At 43.3% G+C, this 19,655-nt stretch overlaps 1 protein-coding gene and 1 long non-coding RNA gene across 3 annotated transcripts; one reads left to right on the top strand and one right to left on the bottom strand.

Annotated features, from left to right (window-relative positions):
• Positions 1-2: 2 nt before the first annotated feature.
• btbd7 (BTB (POZ) domain containing 7) lies at positions 3-16,444 on the bottom strand. Of its 2 annotated transcripts, none has more exons than XM_049740106.2 (11): positions 16,290-16,444; positions 10,967-11,211; positions 8,262-9,398; positions 5,127-5,335; positions 4,772-4,847; positions 4,326-4,486; positions 4,113-4,256; positions 3,687-3,876; positions 3,411-3,589; positions 2,919-3,323; positions 3-2,773 (listed from the first exon to the last, which is right to left on the bottom strand). In XM_049740106.2, the coding sequence occupies exons 2-11, from the start codon at positions 11,046-11,048 to the stop codon at positions 2,021-2,023; spliced, it is 3,336 nt and encodes a 1,111-aa protein (XP_049596063.1). In that variant the 5' UTR covers positions 11,049-11,211; positions 16,290-16,444; the 3' UTR covers positions 3-2,020. The 2 variants fall into 2 exon arrangements, with proteins under 2 accessions (XP_049596063.1, XP_049596064.1); XM_049740107.2 differs by lacking the exon at positions 16,290-16,444 and adding an exon at positions 11,290-11,658.
• Positions 15,835-19,027, top strand: LOC125980687 (uncharacterized). The gene is made up of 3 exons (XR_011088069.1): positions 15,835-16,191; positions 16,438-17,926; positions 18,382-19,027. It is a non-coding gene; the product is annotated as an uncharacterized lncRNA (long non-coding RNA).
• Positions 19,028-19,655: the final 628 nt, after the last annotated feature.

Raw genomic sequence — 19,655 nt, 5'->3', positions numbered from 1 at the left:
TATTTTATTTCATAATATCAAACCAGTTTATTTTTGAGGACCACTGTTGCACACCTTTTGAGGTGCCAGTAGAAAAATAGATTCAGTGAAACTAAATGCAATCAGTCTACAAACATTAATTTCTAAGATGCCAGACAAGTACGACGTACCTGTGAGGATCCAACACAACATTTCATATATTCAACTAAAAACAAAATGTGCTAAATAACATCTATATACACAAAAAAAAGGAGCTACAACTATCTGATGCAGGCTGGTAAGCTGGTAGAAAAGAGCTTGCATAGACATCAAGGTCTACAATAAAAACCCAGCTGCAGGCAGGGAAGGCACTGACCTCGCTACAGCAAAGAGTAAAACAACCACTTTAAGTCAACGGAACATCCTCTTGGAAAAGTCAACAACTACGCAAAATGAACATGAGGAATCTCAAGTTTAGTGTTTTCCCCCTGCTGACACGAAGCAAGCTGGGAAAATTAGTTCTGCATTTGCAATTAGGTTTTCTTGAAAAAAAAAAAGATGACAATTCACACAACCTACAATAGTGGGCAAATTGCCCCAAATGCAGAACATTTACGAAGGAAATCTTTTTGAGACACAATCTTTACAGCACATTCGCGGCGAGTTTCATGACAGGACAAAGTACACAACGACCACTTCAATGCAATAGGAACCATAAACAAACAAGTGGTGCTTGATTGGTTATGTACAATTTTTCCCCACTGGAGCGCACTGGAGGCCAGCATCTTTTCTTCATGCGATTCCTTTTGTTCCTTTTTTTTCCCCCCCATTAAAAAAAAATGACTCATGCTGGCTTGTGCGCTTCAGTCGTGGACTTGCATGGTTTTGGAGCTACAAACGCTGACTGCGCGAGGCCGGATGGTTGTCAGTCCATAGTGAGAACAGTCAATTAGTTCAGTGATTCCCAACCACATTTCTAAGCTCATTCAATTTTTTAGTTCATCTACGTCTAGTAACAGGTAGAACAATGAAATGCTCTTCCTGCTGGTGGAAGAAATTGATCTGATGTAAAATACATAACGGTTGGGAAACACTTAATAGTGAATTAACACGTGGTTTGAGATAGAATGACATCATTGAGAACTGAGTTTGAAGGTAGCTGAAATGGAATCTTCAGAGGATTGGTTAAGGCTTCAAGATTTGATTAGTTGATGCTATTAGATTAAGAGGAAGGAGCGTAAGCACACAGCCTGCTGTGCTCCTTCTGATATGTTCAGAGAGACCAGGCTGGAAATGTGCGAGTACAGTACTGAGATTGTCACCACACCTTTGTGTGTGTGTGTGTGTGTGTGTTTACCAGTAAGAAGACATGCTTGCTACCGTTTTAGGTTTCTTACATCTGAGGTTCATGCTATCGGGACTCCTGGGCTGCTTCATGTGAGTGTGAACGGTGGTCTATATAAGCAGTTGGTTCACGCACGGCAATAGTGGCCACATTTAGTGAGTGGTATAGAAATATGGTTGGATTCTAAATAATACACTTCTAAGTGAACCGTGTTCGATTGGAAATGTCTTGTTTGTTTGGACGTGGCAGTTATAAGGAGCGCGGAAAGATGAGCATGTGCGCTCTGCTCAGCAACGGTGGAAACTAGCTGCATGGGATGCTACAGAAAACCAAAACAAGCCAGTTTTGATCACAATGCTCTCCTACACCAGACTGCGTGGCTTTTAGTGAATGGACAATCCTGTCAGGCCATCATCAACATGAAGGGCGTCTTTGTCTTGACGGCCACTTGACGAATGAGCTACATTAATGTTCTGACTCAACGGACAAATCAGCACACGGAAGGATCCAGGTGACCTCGAGATGCATACTTTGGCCTTCGACTCTGTGATGATGAATGGAGTCAAGTGGCAGAGTTAGGACAAAAAGGACATCCTATAAATAAATAGCAATTGCCTTTCCACGTGCTTTTTGTTGAACACACACATGTATTTAGTGCTTGACCGTTCAATACGATGGGCTGTCAGTCATTCCCTTTTCTTAATTCAATTGCTGGGGTTAAAGTGCAGATTTTTTGTACGGGTAGTCAGGTTTGCTGGGTGACCTGCGGTCTCTGGCCATGTCCTCGCTGACACTGTTTCTGTGAGGCTGTGATGACTCCCCAACAACAACCATTTCCTCCGGAGCATCTCGAGGTCCACCCATTCTGTCCTCGTAACCGTCCATGTTTCCGCTGTGCGAGCGCAGGTGGCCCAAGCCGTGAGTCAGATCCGTCTCGTTTGAGCGGGCCCTCGCCGCGTGGACCATCCTGGGCTGCGGCCCCGAGGGGCTGACGGCGTCGTGCCTCTGCGGGTTCATACCGAGGACATCCAGCCGTAGTGGGTCTGGGCCAGTCCGTCCCTGTGCGTGTCCCTGGGACTGAGCGTCGGTGATGTAAACGGGTGTAAAGGGTCCCGAGGGGGCGCAGCTGTGGCTATAGAGGTCCGGTCCCGCAAACGTGGACAGAGTGTGTGCGGGAGCCGGGGATGAAGGTCGACGGGAGAAGTCGTACAGGTCGGGAAACTCTGCTTGCATCTCTAGCTTGGGATCGGGGGCGTGTCTCTTGCAGGAGTGCCCGTGCCCGGGGCCATGGTTGTGGCTGTGGCGGACGGAAGGACAGGGGCCGTGGGGCAGATGAAGGCCCGGGTGGCCCACGGGGCTGTGAGGGTTGTCCCGGTCCATTTCTGCTATGTGCTGCTCCCTCAGCGACATGACTGAGACACCTAACGCGATGTCGGGCATGAACTCCCTTCTCACTGGCTCCATGCCCATCTGAAACAGAAGAGGAACGTTTGTGATGATATTTTTCAAAAGTGATCCAAACATGAACGGGCAAAATTTGTAATAGAGTAGACAGGGCCGAGCTAAGTCTTTGAAACATCTCACCTGTTCTTCAAGACAGAACAGACACACTTACCGCTTGCTGTTCGGATAGCAAGGCTCGGCCCATAGCTTGCGGTTCGGTGCAGTCTGGGGGCTGGGGTCTGGGCACTGAGGAGAAGTCCGAGCCGCCATGCTTGGCTGCCGCATGGCGCTGGCTAAGGGTGCGGTTGCAGGGGTAGGAGAAGGAACGGGTGGGGGTCGGCAAGGGAATGCGGGGTCGCCAGGCGCCTTTGAGTTGAGCGTGGCTGGGTGTAGCAGGGGGGTGGTACGGGGGAGGCGGGGGAGGCAGCGGCAAGTGAAAACCCGCCACGCCTTCCAGCTCTGAGAACATGCTATCCATAGCTGGGCTGCTGTTTACACGACATCGACCCACCTGGCGCAGAGCCAGAATCGGACTCTCGTCTCCGAATCGCTCGTCGGGAAAGAACTTGTACGGGTTCTGAAAAGATAAAAAAGGGTTTGTGCCACCTGTGTTGTGATCTGCTTGAATTTCTGCAGTCTGCCAATTTCTCTCCCTTTCACTAACCTGTAGAAGTTCCGTGGCTCCGTCAGCTAAACCGAACTCCCGGAGGACTCGCAATTGCAGCTCGTAACTGACGATGGCGCCCTCGCCGCAGTTGAGGGCGTACGCTCTCTGCACTTGCTCTGTGTGTCTGAGTTCCTGGAGCCTCCGGATCATCTCCTTCACTACCGAGAGCTGCGGCACTGCAAGACGGACATCAGAATTTAAATTCTATGCTTGCAACGTGTTTTTTTTAATAAAGTGTACTTATTGCAAATGAGTCTGGAAGTTTCCCCTTACCTGGGATTTCATTGGCAACCACTGACGGAGCAGCGGCCGAGTTAACGGTCATCTGCTGATGGTTAACCATGTGACAGCACTGCGGCGCGGTGTTGTTAACCATGTAGAGGGTGTCTGGGACGTTGGACATGCGAACGAGTCGTAACCGCACCAGATCAGTCTGCTCCACCATCATTTCATCAAGCACCAACTGAGGCGGAAAAAGGCAAATGGGAGCTTGGAATTGCAGAGTGCAGACGTTTGACACTTGAAGGACACGCTCGTAACCAATCTTGGCATGTTCATAAATAGACTCAGCTACAGTTCATTAGGCAAATATGAAAACTGCTAGAGAATCGAATTCCTGAGTGAGCATAGCAACAAGGGCTGCTTTCAAAGTAACACAGTGTGCCATCATCTGACAGCCCAATCAATCAAGTGTCCTACCTTTGCCTCTTCCACGTAAGGAGAGAAGAGGCGAGGTCGCACGTAGATGCCGGCGTTCTTCTGCCTCAACCAAGAATTGGCTTTCCCCCCCTCGGCCGTCGGCAACATGTCTGACGGAGGCGTGCTTATCAAACCTCTTTTGAGCTGTGGATGAGAACAAGGCATAAGCCTAACCATGATGCAGCCACGCAGAAACCCGAAAGGAACACTAACCGCGTCGGAGAGGACATCGCTGTGCGGGGGCAAAATGTGCTCGGTCCGGATGAAGGGCAGTAGAGGGGAAAGGATGTCCTTAAGCTCCTCCACGTCCAGGTCTCTCCTCTTCACTCCGCGTTTGTTGACGCTGTGGGCTGTGCCGCTCAACAGATTGGGCTCTGCCCAAATATGAACATGAACAGCCACGTTTAGTACACAAGTAAATTATATCACATCAAATTAATTGCGATGACTACTGCAGGTTAAAATTAGAGTTGATCATTTACAAGTCAGCTTGAGCTTATCCAAGCTGACTTGAGGTGAGATATGGACAACATTTTGAAATTTTGTCAGTGTTTTGATATGCTTTTAAATATATCTTGAAGGCTTTAGTAAAGTGTGAAATATTCTCAGAATCATTGGGGGCTGTGCTCGGAGGATAATTACAGAGTGTATTATCTTACCCCTGTCTGCCATCCTCTTAATAAGCTGCTGCTCGCCCCACTTAACAACATACTTGAGAATGTCCTGCTCACTGGCCTGCAAATGAGACGAAGAGGTGGAGAGAGGGGGGGAGGAGGAGGGTGCAGGGAGACAACATAATTATCAGGACAAGGAGGTCATATATTGTCAAGGGGGAAAAAACAGCTGCTAAATGAGGATGAGGTGACAGTGCAACATGTTTGGACAGTGTTCCAGCAAGGTGCAAGCCAGCTTGGCTAGTGTAGTTGGATTACAACATTTCACCTCAACTGTTTTGCCAGAAGCTGTTTTATTTTCCTAACTGCTGTATTTTAGCGAGCGGCTCCGTTAGCTCACCTGTAGGTAGTCGGACTGGAGCGCGTTGAGAAAGTGCTCCTTGCCGAGCTCATAGAGAACATCTGAGGTGACAACCTGATTGAACTCCTCGCAGAGGAAGTGCATGGCCTGCCTGTGCACCCATTTGGAGCCGTACGGTTGCGAGCTCCACTTGAGGATGGGCACCAGTGAGTCCAGAGACAAGCTTTCCACAATAATGTCTTCGCAGCCTGACAATGTGAGAAGAAAGACAAGTTTGACGTCATCAAGTTTTTGATTGGGGAAGATTTTCAGGTAAAACAAGGTCCACGTCAGGATTTTCCCCGTCACGTTCACACACTCAGCGAGTCTCTTTCAACTGACCTCCACATCCTCCTTGCTGTTTCTTAAATCAGAGCGCATACCAGAACAGCAGGTAGTGGTTTAACTCGGCAACACACCATCCCACAAAAATGCCTTGAGAGGTTGATGTGGTTCTTTTTTTGCCCGCTCTTAAAACACGATGAATACACTTGGGCGCCTAAGTAAATGTGACACGGCCAAATTATTTGAGGCCAAATATGTAGTTTTGAAATGTAAGCAAATCAGAGGTCTACCACTTTCAAGAAAAAGACTTTGGAAGTGGTCCTCCATTTTCTTCCTTTCAGTTCCAATACTTTTGGTTTAAAATGTATTTCTGTAAATGAACGCAGTTCTTACAAAGAAAGGATAAGCTGTAGCACATTTTCAGTTTTATCAGCAAGTTACAGAAACAGCTGTTTAGAAAGAAGAGGGGGGGGGACCCCGAAAAGTTTGGAAAAGCCAAACAAAAAGCAATGGCACTTTGCCTTTTAGCCGGCTATAAACTAAATTAACTGTTCTAGTTTCCCCGCCAGCTGCGTCTTTGACTATCTTCTCTGCCGTCTGTCTTCTTCAGTTTTTCTGTGTGCATCCTTGGCCACACATGCACAAATGTAAACAGCTTAGCTTCACGTCTGCCCATTAAAATTCACAGCAGCCCTCCATCTTAAGAGAGTGTGCTTTTATTATAACTTGAAAATTAAAATTCACAGTTATAGCCAATATGAACTCTCCGCAGTTGCTAACCCCTCACACGATTCCACTGGCTGAATCCTTTACTTGTTATTATGCGGCACTTCATGTTAATGGAGCACACAACCGCGAAAAACATTTAAAATGGAGGCTGCACTTGATGGCTTGTAAACAAGCCGGTGAATGTAAATCACATGCGAGTATCGCTCGAGCAATGGCAGCGACCGCAAGCAAAAGGCGGGATGGTCGGTGAGGGCCAACGAAAGGAAAGAACAAAACCACATCAGCCCTTTCTGCAGGGCACTTGAAAAATTAATAAGGCTTTTAATACTGCAATACTGAAATCATAAAGGGATACATGTCTGGAGGATAAATAATGACGGATGATGGTGCTCAGCTGCTGCAGAAACACCTCCATGCCGGTAACGCTAACAGACAGCGGCGGAATGGGATGGCGACGACAGCGTGACAGATGAGAGGATATTCTCCTCGTCTGCCTCCTGAAATAAATCTCCCTGCTGCCTCCTGAAAAGACCCAGTGTCCCCTTGAAACCTCCAACTGCTTCAGTCTGGTCTAAGAGCCAACATTTTATTTTGTGTGAACCGGCCGGCCTGACATCTGTCATTATGTCATCTTCTGGCACAGTTAAAAAAAAAAAAGAAAAAAAAAAAGCTACATCAGCATATTTTCACTAACACTCACACAACTGCCCTATATCAAACTATTTTAATATGACAACATAACTTAGAATGTCATGCGTGTGTAGGAAAAGACTGTTTAAAATGAATGACTCCACTTTTCCTGACCGTCATCATTGCAACAAGTTTCTTGTGTGTAAGAGTTTTTATTTTTTTTTATTTTTATAAAAGTGCTCCTTCTATGCATGCTTGCCGTATTTCTCTAAATCAGGTTGGCACCAACGATGGCGCTAAACTTGTAGGAATTAAATGCCACTAGTAGTAATTCTTAAATGTGACGTTGGCTTTTTATTTTCTCTTGATAGCTTGGCCCAATGGACGCAATCCAATCTGGGCTGCCACTCAACAATGGAGTCATCATTTTGACATCGACTCCAAAGACAGCAGCTATGGAGAAAGTTGGAGTGTAATGGAGAAAGTCAGAATCACACTCTTGCCATGTCAGCTGCCGCCATTCATTTTAGAGTCAAACCACAGACAGACTTTAAAATGACACCTTAGGGTGTTCGGGGGGCTGTTGCGAAAGACGTGTTAAAAAACGGGATTTCAAAACGGGAATAACAGGAAGCTGCAAAGCAGACAAGGAAGGCAACTTGGACAGGATGACATCAGGGGCGAACCTCAACTATCTTGCCACATTCCTCACTGAGGTTTCATGGGAACTGATTAGTGCTGCACAGCTCAGTGGGAGAGGGAGGCGAGATAAAAATACCCTCCGAATTGGGGGGGGAGCTGTGTCGGATGGCACCATTTGCTTGCTCACTGGCAAAGCTGTCAGACTGACAGCGACAGCACATCTCCAGGGTGCGAGATGGTGTGTGATCAGCTGACTGCGTTTGTTTACATCAGACCGCCCGACGCCAGTAGTCGACAGATTTTGTATCGGAGCTAACTCTGTGCTTTTAAATATTTCTCTCAGGCATAAATGAACTTGTAGAGGCCATTATGTAAGAAGTTCAACTGTCTTCAGAGCTTTGACTTAAAAAGACGCATTGGGCTGTCGTTCCCAATATAAAATAGTGCAATAGTATTGCGATAGTAATTTACATCAAAATATGAGTTGAAAAAAGATGATAACAGTACAATGGCTAAGTGATAACAGAATCACTTATTTTCATTCTGTTTCAAGCTGCTGCAAATTTGAACACCTCTGACCTGTGACGGCAAACTGTCGAGCAGTCTGGGCAGCAGAAGTCATACTTGGAATATTTTAACATGTGATTAATCTGCCTTGAAGGTTGGAATATTAATATTAAGCCCTCAATGCATGCACGTTTGAGACACAAAGTTTTTAACAAAACTGTCTGGGATGAAATACAGCATGCATACAAATGATAAAAATTTGTGAGTGGTTAATGACATATTGACATGAGAGTGCATTATTTATTTGTACGTATGTGCGCTGTTAATGGGATCATAACTTACCCTGTGCCAGCATACTGAACTCCAGGAATAAAGCAATATGGTAGAGTTCCATTGCCTCTTCTGTGCGTGTGCTGGCCCCCCGACCCCCTGACACCAAGGCTTGGACCTCCCCGAGGCTGCCAGTCGAGGGGCTACCACGCAGAACCAGTCCAAGCTCCACCGCATCTGTGTACATGCAGTGGAGAATCACCTGCACGTATTTGCGCGGGATGATGGACTCATCCAGCACAATTCGGGTCGGAGTCTGGAGCGTGCGCTCCGTCATTTCCTCCCCTGTACGAATGCGCCTCTGCAAAAGGTTTCTAAAGAAAGGCGAGCGTGCAGAGAGGATAGCCTTGTGAGCTCGAAGGTCCTCATCTGGGGTGCCTGGTCCTCCGCCGCCTCCCGGGACAGCGACCGGCGCGCCGGCGCCTCGCTCGTTGAAACTCTCGACCATTTCAAAGTCTGAAGAGAAACTCAACAGGGCATCGTAGTAGCACATGTAGTCAAACAAGCCCTTCATATCTGCTTCGAGAGAGTTGGGCGTGCCAAACTCCTCACTGAGCTGCACCAGCACGTCCACATTCTGTAGCCTGGAATCCTCGGCGCTGCTCACACCAAACTCCCCTGTGTACAAGTAGTGCAGCAGCGCGGAGAACATGGGCACATCGATGCCCGCTGTCTCAATGTCCATGTGGACCTCCGCTCCGTAGCCGGGGGATGAGGAGAGCAGAGTCTTAAAGAAGGGGCAGCGAGCGGCCAGGATGGCCCGATGAGCTGGGAAGCAAGTCCCTTGGAAGATGAGGTCCACGTCAGTGCAGTACTTATGCTGATAAAGGGCAGCCAGATCCCGAGGCAAGCTAGGAGCCTCGGCTCGTGCCAGGCTGGCCTGGAAGCTCAGCTCCTTGAGGGCCGCCGTACCCTCGTATTCTTCCACCAAGGCATTAGTGTCTCGGACGTCCCACCCGGACAGCAGCTCGCGCATCTGCCGGGCGTGATCCGCCGAGCGACTGGATTTTCTTCGTTTGATGAAACGCCGTTTAAGGGTGGCCAGGCCAAGGCTTTTCTTCTTCCTGTCGGCGGGTCGCTCGTGGCCATGTTCCAGGCTGTAAAGCTTCGACTCCCAAGCATATCCCTGCTGTGAATAGGATGAGGTCCCTAGAAGGAATACACAAGCAAAAACACTTGAGCTTCATCTCAGTCTCGACGTGTAACATGAAACCGTGAAACAGGGATGCAATGCTAACATCCAGCAGCCTTTTTTTTCTCTCTCAAGTTAAAAAGCCAGTCGACGCCGCTAGCAAAGCAGAAATAGATTGCGTTCAATGGTAAAGAAAAATCTGACATGCTAAAATTGTGGTTCAACAGTTATTTCCAAAAATAATATAAAATAATTGGTTTAAAATGTATTTCCTTTTTTCGTATTTAATTTCAATCACTGCAGCGTTCTTCTTTCATTAACATACGGGTAGCACATTCAGGTCCAAACTGTTATTTGCAAAAAAAAACATTAGCAAGTGAACTTTCGCCTCTGTGTTCACCTCTACCATTATCAGCCCATTTGAGCACTTGTGGCTTCATAATTCAAACTATTGACAGTTTTTTTTGGCATGAGGGGGACTCATATGGCTGAGAAAGAAACTCTGCCAAATCAAGCAGTATGACCCCAATAGTAATAATTGAAATGCAGTGTATCATCTGTAAGCCAGACCAGCTTAAGTGAGCGACTCTATGGAGTACTAAACAGCGTTTCCTTACATGAACCACAGCAGGATGGGGCCGAGGCCAAGAAATGTAGGCCTTAGGCAAAAGGGGATTTTAGCGTTGCGCAATTACCTATCCTCCTATGATAATGGGTTCCTCATAGATTCCTAGCAGGGAGCTCAAACGCAATGTAAGACACACATCAAAAAGTCCCTATAAATAGCAAACGTGATTACGTGGCACTTCAAAATGAAGAAAAGACTTCAAAATCAAAGATTTTTATCGTGATAACAGTGAAGCGCATTATGGTACAGTTGGGGAAACCCTGATGTGGCTGTTATTTCAACGACTGTGTGTAGAACACAGGTGTCAAACTTAAGGCCCGGGGGCCAAATCTGGCTCACCACATCATTTTATTTGGTTTCATTTTTCAACTTCCATGATGCTTGCTAAAATCACAAATGGCAAAGGAAAAATATTCTTTTTTTTTTTTTAAATCATCCATTTTCTGAACTGGAAGAAGAGTGATAATCAATTAATCTATACATTGCTCAATTCTGAGGAAAAAAATATGGACGAATAAAAATCATCACACCATCAGCACTTTTTTGCACCACGACTGTGTTGTATAACAGCTTGCAATCTGAGACATGGACTTAACCAGAGACAAACATCAGTCTTGATTTATCTGGCTCCAAATTCCTCAGATTGCCGTCAAGGAATCTTATTGACTTGAACAACTACGGACTGCGAGGATCGTTCAGGAGTCTGATAACAGCTGCAGGTGGAAAAATACGTGTGCAATACAATGGTCTTTGTCTCTGTGGAACTCAGGTTGCACGGGCGGTTATGGTTGAAAGACGTCAGAGGCAATTCTGAATTATTTAACACTGAGATAATATCGTGAATATGTATTCGAAAAATAGCGATAGAAACACTTATATGTTTTAACCAATAATGTTTACTGGATATATGTAGATTAGAATCATACTGTAGTGCAAATTTATGTAAATTCTATTTACCAATAAAGGTCTGCTGCGTCTGTGCATTGGCTCCTATGCGCGGGGAGCACGAGTGTGGGTAGCTGGATCCATTGGCACCCATCCTCACGTCTCTTCACTTGCTACGTGGGGGTCCCCCCTCTTGCTGAGTCATTCTGCTCAGGCGACGGCGGCGCTCTCCTCTTTGGTCCTCAGTCGTGCGTTCGCCACGGAGCCTCTGAAGAGTTCTCAGAGCCCCTAGGCCCGCCTGCCATGTCGAAAAACGTCTGGAAGACAGAGGAGGAGGTAGAAGTAAGGGAGGGGCTTGTATCAAAGAAGACTGAGTTGGAAAAAAGTGTAAATACCCATGCAGTGATAGCCCAAAAACGAGCTGACATTTTGAAAAGATCAATGTTTCGGCGCTTGATCAAAGCAGCAGTTATATTATCTTTGGCACCTTTTCAGCCGGAGTGATCTGTTAAAACACTAAAAATAGCGATTAAAAGCTTTTTAAAAAGGCGTGACTGGGCTTAATGTAAGTGTTGCAATGAGAGTCAACAACAAATGAAACGCAGACGTTTGGTAGCTTTTTCGGTTTGAAGCATAAAAATAACACGAAAGCGGTTTAAAAAAAAAAGGAAACATTTGTAACACCAGTGATGCAATAAGCAAGTACCACAATTTAGTTCTGCATTTGTGGTCTCTTTTAGTTTGTGAAGCGGTAAAAAAAACGGGATTACCTCAAAACAAACATTTCCCTCAAAGCACATTATCATATTCCTCAACTGTAGACATTCAAGTGTGAACTAATAGGAATAACTATTGTGGTTTATGTCTATTAAGGCTTTGCAGAAAAGTGCGATTGGACATTTTACAATTAATATTAGGTTGTATGCTGCAAAATATCAATCATGAAGAAAGGGAGGAAAGGTCTTGGAAAATTATTTTAAGTAATTCTAAGGGAAACAAATACAAGCAGGTTATTATTATTATCTGGATGGCAAATAACCTTTTTTTTCATCAATTATGTTTTGCTAAGTGCTAACTATTGTCATCTACTATATGCTATTTTTACAACTGCTGCATTTGCATCATCTGCGACGTTGCCCCAGTGTGCTTCATTACAAACAGAATTACTGTCAACCGACACAGCAATTACTTATTCCTCAATGAGAAGAAAAAAAGAGAACTGGATTGATAGATGTGTTTTATCTCAGCCTGCCATAGCGATTGATCACTGTGTCAGCGCCTGTGGATCAGCGAGCCGCCCAACACGTCCTGAGCATTCAACCGGGTAAGGTGCTCATTGCTTTCTTTTCTTTCTTCACGCTATTCAACATACAGTCAAAGTGGAAGGGGCTGCTGCGAAAAACATTGCTCGATCTTTATTTCATTAGGCTGCTTGAAATATCTTCACAGGGAATTCATTTGGACAAAATTAGAAACAGAATTTAAATATGGGGGAGATAAGAGGAAGGCCGTGAGATACACATATTGTTGTTTACAAACGGGAATGGGGGATTCTCAAAGGAGGATAAAAACAAAGCAGAAATATATTCAACGTTGCCAGCTTTAACTTACACCAGCGGGTGAAGCAAATTTAATTTGCACTGCATTGCAGGAGCAATGTTAAAGCACTGTCGAGCACAGCGAATGTTCTTCGCAGGAGCTGCTGGGCTCACACCATTAAACAAAAAGCACCCACCTGACATGTTCTATTAAGCTGAGAATTAAGGCACTTGCCCTGCGTTCAAGACTGAAACAGTGCTGAGCCCCGCGTCGGAGCGAGACAGGGGGCAGTGCCATAGAGGAGCAGAAGGGTTGGGGGTGGGCAGTGCTGGACTACACGTCCCTAATGAGAGGTGACAGCAGACACTCCCCACCCCCCGTCCACATCTCTTTACACACATGGACATATGCAACCTTTCAAGGCACTCACCTCGCTGCACTCCTCTGAATAGCTTTCAATAAAAATGAGCCGGTCTCCGACTGAGCGGTTCGATACAAGAATGCTCGCTACAAGGACACGATTGATGTATTATTTAAATAGGAGTCAAGTCACTTTATTAATCATTTATGTGGATTTCCCCTACCAGGGTATGTTTCCAAGTCTTCTTACCTATCTGCAACTGCCATAAATCTGAAAAATTAAAAATTTGAAAATAAATGCAGATAAAAAAAATATATATATACATATAGGGATAATGATATAACATAAAAATGGACCCATCCTCGCTACGCTGAATAATATGGCTATGTTGACAAATAGTTGACCACATTCATTAAGCAGCAGAATCTTTACAGGAAAGCCTAGCTCTGTTTAGTCTCCAAGGCAACCACCCGGTTTTTGAAGTAACTGGACCACAACGCCAAACCACAGTACAGAGTCGGTCTACACACACTATAGACCCAACAATTAGGGCAGGTAAGCACAGAGTCCGAGGCAGCTTTTGCCACGGGGGAAGACCTATTAAAGAATAACCAAAATCTGTATTATTTTTATTCAATTGTGAAAGGTCTGCTTTTCCTGTGACATTTAGGTGGAACTTTGAATTGTCCCACCCATGACAACCCTGCAAGCGTATTAAAATAGAGACTAACAAAGCTTATTTTTTTCCACAGAGATTATAGACTGCTGGGATATCTGATACAATCATAGGCACCCTAAAAAGGATCATAATAAGCAATGTAAGCGGAAACCATAATTCTGTCACCGTGACCTTCACTATACCAACGTCTGCCACTGCCAAAGAAAAACAATAAGTCGCCCTCAAATGGAATGGATGTAGTGTAGAAGGAGCAAATGTTCCACGGGAAATTTAATTTTACTAAATTGGTCTGAAAATGTTTAGGAGAAATATTTTTTCTTCTCGAGGCAAGGCATTGCTGAATAGTCAAAAATGTTTGAGAAGACTTTTGTTAACAAATATGTCCAGTAAATAAGTTACAGTATTTAATCAACATATTGCTCCATCGTGTGATTTTTTTTTTTGTCCCTAATGTTGTGACACTTGACAAGGAAGATTGTCAAAGACATTTAAATGAAGACTACAGATTATTCATCTCAGGGCTGCATTTGACAGTAAGATGGCAAATGGGGTCATCTGAATGATGCCAGACGCCGTCGTCATAAGAGCTACAGGAAACGGGAGGAATTAGAAGCCGCTAGAATAAACACGGGATGCGAGAGAAGGAAATACAATGTGTCCAGAGCGATGACTCATGGTGGGCAGTCTGTGGATTACACTGGGTCAAGCACCACTACACATTCGGATTTTGTCAGCTGATTTCCTTTCAGACTGTCGGCTGGAACTCATGATAGTCTGTCATTCTGTCGACTATTGTTTTGCGTTTGTCCTTAGTGTGTCACTGCGTCTTCCAAATGTGAACAAAAATCTGATTTGAATCGATTTAATGTGTGCTAATGCAAGTGCACAGTCACTATGACCCTCACTGTAACTAAATGCACCAATTGATGCCGTTCAGTGAATAAAAAAAACAAAACAAAAAAACACGTGTGGATAAACCTAAGTGGGAGTGGCAGCATAGTCTATCTCATATGTCAAATTAGAGGTGTGCCGATTATAAAATCAGGGGAAAATAATACCAACATTAATTAACAAATTAACGAAAAGGTTACTTGTGAAAATAAAATGCGGCCTACCACCCAGTGTTGGTGACCTTTGCAAAGTACGAGACGAGGCTTAGTCTAATGACCTGACAAACAAAGTCTGCCAGCCAATGTCCAGCTGCCAAAACCGATGCGTGCATCTTTTAAATAAAGAGTCAATGCATCTTGTTCAGTCCTTGCTGCACAACAAAAAAGATAAGTCGGGTCAAAGTCTGACTCGTTCAAAAGCTCCAGGGCAGGTACGTGCAAGCAAACGTAGGCTTTCATGCCAGTCATGCACATGTGAGCATGTCATTCCAATAATGACATGTCATTATGTGGCTCTAAACTGGCTGACGCAAATGCTTAACCTAGTCAGGAGAACTTCCATGTTGACTAGTGATTTAAAAGCACCTTTCTAACCTTCAACATTGACAAGGCTTTATCCTTCATTCAGTACATAATAAATGTTGAGGAGTCACAGGATTTATACAGTGAGAGTTCTCTGGGATCCACGCCACTTCACCGAGATGACAGCAACAGTCACACATTTAGCAGATGTTCACACCAACATGGAAATAATTATTCACTATGGTGTTGGAAAAAGGGTGTCAAATTTGTTTTCATCATAAGCCACACTGTAGTTATGGTAGCCATCAGGGGCTGGTTATAGCACAAATGTGTAATCACTAGGGGGTGGAACATTATACCAAAAATAACACTTCAATATGTATCTTGGTTTTTAGTTCACTGTTTGCTTCACAATGGGTACAGTTAAGGGAACTAAAAGCAAAACAAACATCTCTTGTGTAAACAGGAACATATGTCATAAGTAGAATGAAAAAAGACTTTTCTTTTTGGGAAAGTGGAACTAACATGTCTAAATAGAAATGTTTGAAAAAAAAAATATTCATACAAAGATGCAAAAACACTATGCCAGACCTGAAGTGGGGCTGTGATGCTGGTTGATGGAATAAAATAAAATAAAATAAAAATCAAACTTGGGCTCCCAAAATACTGATTCCGTGTGGCAGGGCAGAATTGAAGTGAAACTTGTGGCAAGCTTTGACAGCCACCAAAATGGCATAGAGGGTCAGATCTAGCCCCAGGGCCTCAGGTTTGACATCACTGCGTTAGCTGAATGCAAAGGCACATTACTTAAAAGGAAAACGTGGAGAGTATACTGAAATGACAGATTACGTAATCTAACAATTGTAAACACACCGAAGTACTACTATAACAAACCAATAAACTGTTATCTGCAGCAATCAAATCATAACACCATTTTTGCAAGCAAAGCATCACAGAGCAGGATTCTCAAAGTACACATATGCGACGATAATGATCAACAAATTGATCACAAAAAGATTATATTGATTTCTAGTCGGGTTTTAAACATAATGCAATGGTTTGATTTGGCTTTGTTAGCTTAACGTCAACGCTGAGCTAGTATCGCTTCATGGGGGCGAGGAGGGGAGGAGGTGCTATGGCGCTTCAGCGGAATCTTCGCTTAAAAGTGCTTGAACGACAAAAGCGACTCAAGTCGGTAGCTGGCTTGAATTCAGAAGTATTGTTTAGAATCTAATCTAACGAAAGAGGGGACTCCGGTGGAGCATAGTCGTGTTATTAGTGGCAGATCTCGAGCAGGAGGCTAAAGGTAAGCTATGTACTTCGCTCCTCACAAAAAGCGATTTGATACCGCGATCGCTGTGCCATGTAAGCGTTACAAGACAAATAACATGTTATTAAGGTTACCAGAGTGGGTGGTAGTCGTAGATGGCTGATATCTTTATCTTCGCTTTGCCTTTGACTAAAAATGCTGCACTCCGACCCAAGTTGTCCCTGGCAGAGGGAGAGAGGGGGAAAAAAAACTGCAGCTCAACACCTTCTTTTTCCAACTCAGCTCGTTACGCGCGACTCTACGTCAGCGTCCGCATTTGATCTCCAATCAACACTCCGGTTCCACTTGCAACGACTTTCGGGTAAAGCACCGATGTTAGTTGTGGTTTAAAAATATTCTTGGATCGTTTTGTTTTCAGTTTGGTTATTTGTTATTTCCTTCGTAGTAGCTCAAAGCCTTCTTGGGTGGTTGTTATGGCCCAGTGCTGCCCTTTTTCAAGTTCGTCTATAAAATTACATTCAGAGTCCGTTTTAGACTTTCAAATTAAAGTGAGCGTAATGCATCTTTTTTCACTGGGAAAAAATAGAGACCCGTGATCAAAGTAATTTCAAGTGTTTGTTATATATTACTTATTGCAAGAAATAACAGCAAAATTTGTGAAGGGAAGTTTACTGTTACATTGTCCACCTAACTCTTGTTTTGAAAATCCTCTCTCTCCCTTTATTTGGCATCACTCAACAACGTCGACTAATGACAGGCCAGAACGCAGTCAATGTTCTGCAGGTTGTGCAAAAAGACAGGAACGAGCGCCCTCTCGCGACTTCATTTTGTAGTAATAAAATTAACTTTTACTTATTCTGGACAGTACTGCATACAATAATATTGTCCATTTATAGCTGACATTGGAGGCCCTAAAATATAGTTAAAATACAATACAAATTTAATTTGGTTTCTTATAAGATTGAAATGAGCGACACTGAGAGATCATCGAACGCTATCATTAAAACATGTGTAGACGTTAAAGAATTATACGGATTATATATCATTACATAAAATATGTATTTTAGAGGACGACATGTTCATATAGACACGTCATTTAATTGGTTGTAGTTCTTCTAATGTCCAGTTGAGGGAGACACAGGAGACACAATACAGGCAAAAGCGTTATTGCTACATTTTGAAAGAATTCCTAATTATTATATACTTATAAAATACTATTGTTCTAGAAAAACCACAAAGCAACACTGAAAATGTATCAAAAACTTCTGCATTTCGCTTCTTGCAGAACGAGTCAGTCCAGCAGGCAGATGCTCTTTAAAATTATTCAAAATTATTCTCATAATAGACATTCACCATAACATTTTATCCCAAAATCAATGTTTGTTTTTTTCTGGTTCCATAGATTTTTTTTTAACATGACCATTTTATTTTATTTATTTACCCTCATCATGTTATCTTATGTCCCCATCTCATCCTGATGAGAAATTGTCCAGTATATTTATTTACACAAGGCTGTGGAATTGACTCCTCCCAGGATGAGGGTTGTGAATTGCATCAAAGTGTGTCTTCCCGCAATCTCACGGGAAGTGGGGGAAAATGTCAAAAGCAACACTTTGTCCCAAGTAGAGTAGAGTGACCTGAGCTGAGCAGAAAAATGTTCTCCGCTCTTAAGGCATGTTCACAGAGGGGCTCCAAAGTGATGAAAGGCTTCCAGCAGGATTACAGGTCAATCATCCAGCACAAGCCACCTAAAGACAAGATCGGGCCAGTGGTAGGACTCACACTATTATTGCTTAATTAACTATTACTTTTCAAACTAAAAAAATTAATTAATTAAGACGTCAGCCAATCAAAGTCAGTCCATTACAGAGCACTTTATGGTCTGTGATGCAAGGAAGTCACGCAAAGTGTGCTTCCCAGCTCACTGGCAGCGCAAAGGAGATGTTTTATTCAGTTGAAAGTTAAGAGATCCTGATGGAAGTGAAACTGAGCAGCCGCTTGTTGATGCCACAATAAAAGCCTCGATCTGTCCTCAGAGATGCCTGGTCCATGTTAGCAAGTGCGATGTGGCATAAACCAAAGTATCAAGACTGAAAAGTGAATGAGAAAATATAACTTGAGATTGCCATGTGCACGAGTCATCCTTCAAGAAGGTGTTGAACTCACGACATGGACGTTACTTTCCTAGTAGAAATATAATTCATGTTTTTTAAATGGACTTTACAGCAATCTGTGTTGGCCATCTGTGTGTTTGCTGCGGCTCTGCTGGCCCCAGCTGGATGGATCTTGCACCATATCCCATACTACCGGCAAAAATCATCTGCACCATGATTGACTGTGGAGCTTCTTGCTGTTCGACCCAGAAGAATTTGGATGATAAAGTTTGGATGTCCTTAAACACATAAAATAAAAAATCTAAATAAAACAATGTGCATTTGAAGCTTTTGTTCAATTGTTGTTCTAAAAAAATGCTACAATATGTGATGTTATAATCCAAAGAATTGATTGATTGCAAATCAGTTTGTCTGTTTTTCTTCAGTCAATCTTGGCAAAAAAATTAATAATTTGTGTTTAGTATTTGTATTTTTCTGTATGAAATTACTATTTTTAATTTACAATGGCATCATGGTTAATCCTCAAAGAAACTGCAATGAGTATAAAATCTGAGGGTAGAGCAACTTGATATCAATATGTTTATTAATGCAATTGCTGCATGCAGTGCTGTCAAATTTTATTACATAATGCTGAGAGATTAATGTTTTGGTTAACTCATTTAGCTACATGTCTAGTCAAATCAACTTTGAGTATGATGAAGGGCGGTTGTACGCCACTGCAAACTATAATCACAATAATAAACATGTATTTTACAGTATCTTAGTGTTATGGGTATTAATTTACCGTGTAATCTTTTTGCATAACTGTAGCATATCATATTTTCCTCCCCACATGTAGCGACAGGATGTTGCTTCTCATCAGTTGGATATGAGATGGAAATACTCCCAAAAAATCCTTGGCACTCAGTCAGTGCTTCAGTCAAAATCCTCAAGTCTGTTTATGCTGTACTTTAAGCCTCATTCTGCAGCGCCTAAATTCACATTTAGTATGATTTATTGAATCATGGCTTTAATATACGTACAATTATTTCTTAGGAGCACCAATGGTTAATAATGTTGGAAAAACATGTATGATATTACAAAATATTTTCTTCTGTGTTTATATGTGTCAAGTTGCCAGCCATCTGTTGCACATTTGCCTATATGCAGATAACAACATGCATGAAATGAGAAGAATAAGACGAAAAAGTTTTTAGTATTTCCCTATATAAATTTTAAATCGTTGTAAAGGCGATGTTGAATTTCCTGAATGGCAATTTGTCAACGCAGGATGAGTCCATTTGGAAAGGTGTGTTTGTTTGTAGCATCTGCACAACAAGCTTTCTCTCTCTCCCCTCCTCCCTTTTCACCGGAAAGAATCTTATTCTTATCAAACAATAACAATTT

The sequence above is a fragment of the Syngnathus scovelli genome, chromosome 14, assembly GCF_024217435.2.
Source record: "Syngnathus scovelli strain Florida chromosome 14, RoL_Ssco_1.2, whole genome shotgun sequence".
Classification (NCBI taxonomy): domain Eukaryota; kingdom Metazoa; phylum Chordata; class Actinopteri; order Syngnathiformes; family Syngnathidae; genus Syngnathus; species Syngnathus scovelli.
Note: the sequence above shows the minus strand (reverse complement) of the source record. Positions and strands in the feature narration are given on the sequence as shown.

What these genes read in the sequence shown, in the direction of transcription:
- btbd7 (XM_049740106.2), bottom strand. Translation starts at nt 11,048, where the DNA reads ATGGGTGCCAATGGATCCAGCTACCCACACTCGTGCTCCCCGCGCATA. An exon ending in TCCAGTCCGACTACCTACAG is followed by an intron (nt 4,848 to 5,126) that starts GTGAGCTAACGG and finishes TCTCATTTGCAG; the next exon opens with GCCAGTGAGCAGGACATTCT. An exon ending in TGCTATCCGAACAGCAAGCG is followed by an intron (nt 2,774 to 2,918) that starts GTAAGTGTGTCT and finishes CTTCTGTTTCAG; the next exon opens with ATGGGCATGGAGCCAGTGAG.